This window comes from Egretta garzetta, unplaced genomic scaffold (assembly GCF_000687185.1).
Source record: "Egretta garzetta isolate BGI_Z169 unplaced genomic scaffold, ASM68718v1 scaffold92, whole genome shotgun sequence".
Classification (NCBI taxonomy): domain Eukaryota; kingdom Metazoa; phylum Chordata; class Aves; order Pelecaniformes; family Ardeidae; genus Egretta; species Egretta garzetta.
Window position 1 is genome coordinate 147,121 of NW_009258790.1, and position 1,548 is coordinate 148,668.

At 61.2% G+C, this 1,548-nt stretch overlaps 1 protein-coding gene across 1 annotated transcript in view; it reads right to left on the reverse strand.

The window, feature by feature from the left end:
- LOC104135883 (SREBF chaperone) overlaps positions 1–1,548 on the reverse strand; it is a 70,269-nt gene continuing 68,721 nt past the window's right edge. The window contains exon 22 of the mRNA XM_009649575.2: positions 1–336. Coding sequence (XP_009647870.1) covers positions 1–336 — 336 coding nt within the window. The remainder of the gene's footprint in view (positions 337–1,548) is intronic.

Genomic DNA, 1,548 nt, shown 5'->3' on the forward strand with positions numbered 1-1,548 from the left:
CTAAGCAGAGCTGAAGTGGAGGCCCCTTCGTGCCACCAGCCCAGCACAGGTGGGCAGCGGGGTTTGGTGGGGTCCAGAAAAGCACAGAATCCCCCTCAAGCTTCCCCTGGCTGCTCCCCAGCTACCAACCTGCTGGATAGAATAGAGCTTGATCCCCGAGCTGCGGTCCCAGATGCTGATCACGTCGTCCAAGCCGCTGCTGATGACGCAGGAGGTTGTGCAGGTGAGGGAGGTGACGTCCCCCCGGTGGGCGTACATGTGGCTGACCTTGCTCCCCGTCAGCACATCCCAAAGGCAGATGGCACCGTCCTGGCCGCCGCTCGCTAGCACCATCGTCTGCAAGGAGAAGGGGCAGACCCAGGTCAGGAAGCTCAGCAGAGGGGGGAGAGCGCCCCTTCCATCGCGCCCCGGGGCTTCACAGTGCCGGGGACGTGGGACGCCGCTGAACACAGAGGCTGATCCTGCATCCGAACGCCTCCAGTGCTCCAGGCACGCTCCCAGGCTGGAGGAAGTCACAGGAATGTGGGATGGAAAGCTGAACTGCCAGCTCGGTGCCCTCCCTGCCTCTGTACGTGCCTTCGGGCGGGCTGGAGGGAACAAAACCCCAAGCCCACCAGGACTCCCCAGTTGCAGAGAAACCCAAATTCCTTTAAACGGAGCCATACAGCACACGGGCGTGGCTCTCCTCCTCCTCCTCCTCCTCTCCAAGGGGAGCTGGTTGGCAAAGCCCCCCCGGGGCTCCCCGCAGAGCGGGGCACGCTCCGCTAGGCCCTCTCCTTAGCCTTGCTCACCTCTCCAGCCCCGGCTGCGCGTCAGCTCAGCCAAGCCTCTGCCGCCTCTCTCGGGAGAGCGCCGGTCCCCAGGGGGGCAGGGAATGTTTCCCAGGCCCGTTTCGGCTCCTGCTCCCGGTTCTGCCCCCAGAGGCTCCCTGGCTCCAGAGCGGCTGACCCGGCAGCACGGGTACAGCGGGAATGGGGCTTTCCTGCTCCGAACAGGGCAGGGAGACAAAACCACCGCCAGGGGAAGGGGGCTGCCGAGCTGGCAGTTAGCTGGACACTTCGAAGATGCAGCTGGACAGGGTGCTGGGCAGTCTTGTTTAAACTGGGCTCTTGCCTAGAAAGGTTGGACCAGATCATCCTGGAGGTCCCTTCCAACCCAGGATTCTATGATTTGGGATGGGAAAACAATGGTTCAGCTTGTGAGGCACACGGTGAGCACACCCTGACAGCGGCCAGCGAAGCCTCTGCGTCCTCAGAGAAGCCCACACCAACTTAGAATCATAGAATAGAATCACAGAATCACTTTGGTTGGAAAAGCCCTTTGAGATCATCCGAGTCCAGCCTTTAAGCTACCCCTGCCACCCCACCACTAAACCCTGGCCCTAAGCACCTCATCTGTCCTCCTTTTAAATCCCTCCAGGGATGAGGACTCGACCACCTCCCTGGGCAGCCCCTTCCAGAGCCTGGCAACCCTTTCAGTGAAGAAGTTTTTCCTAATGTCTAACCTAAACCTGCCCTGGCACAACTTCAAACCATTCCCCCTCGTCCT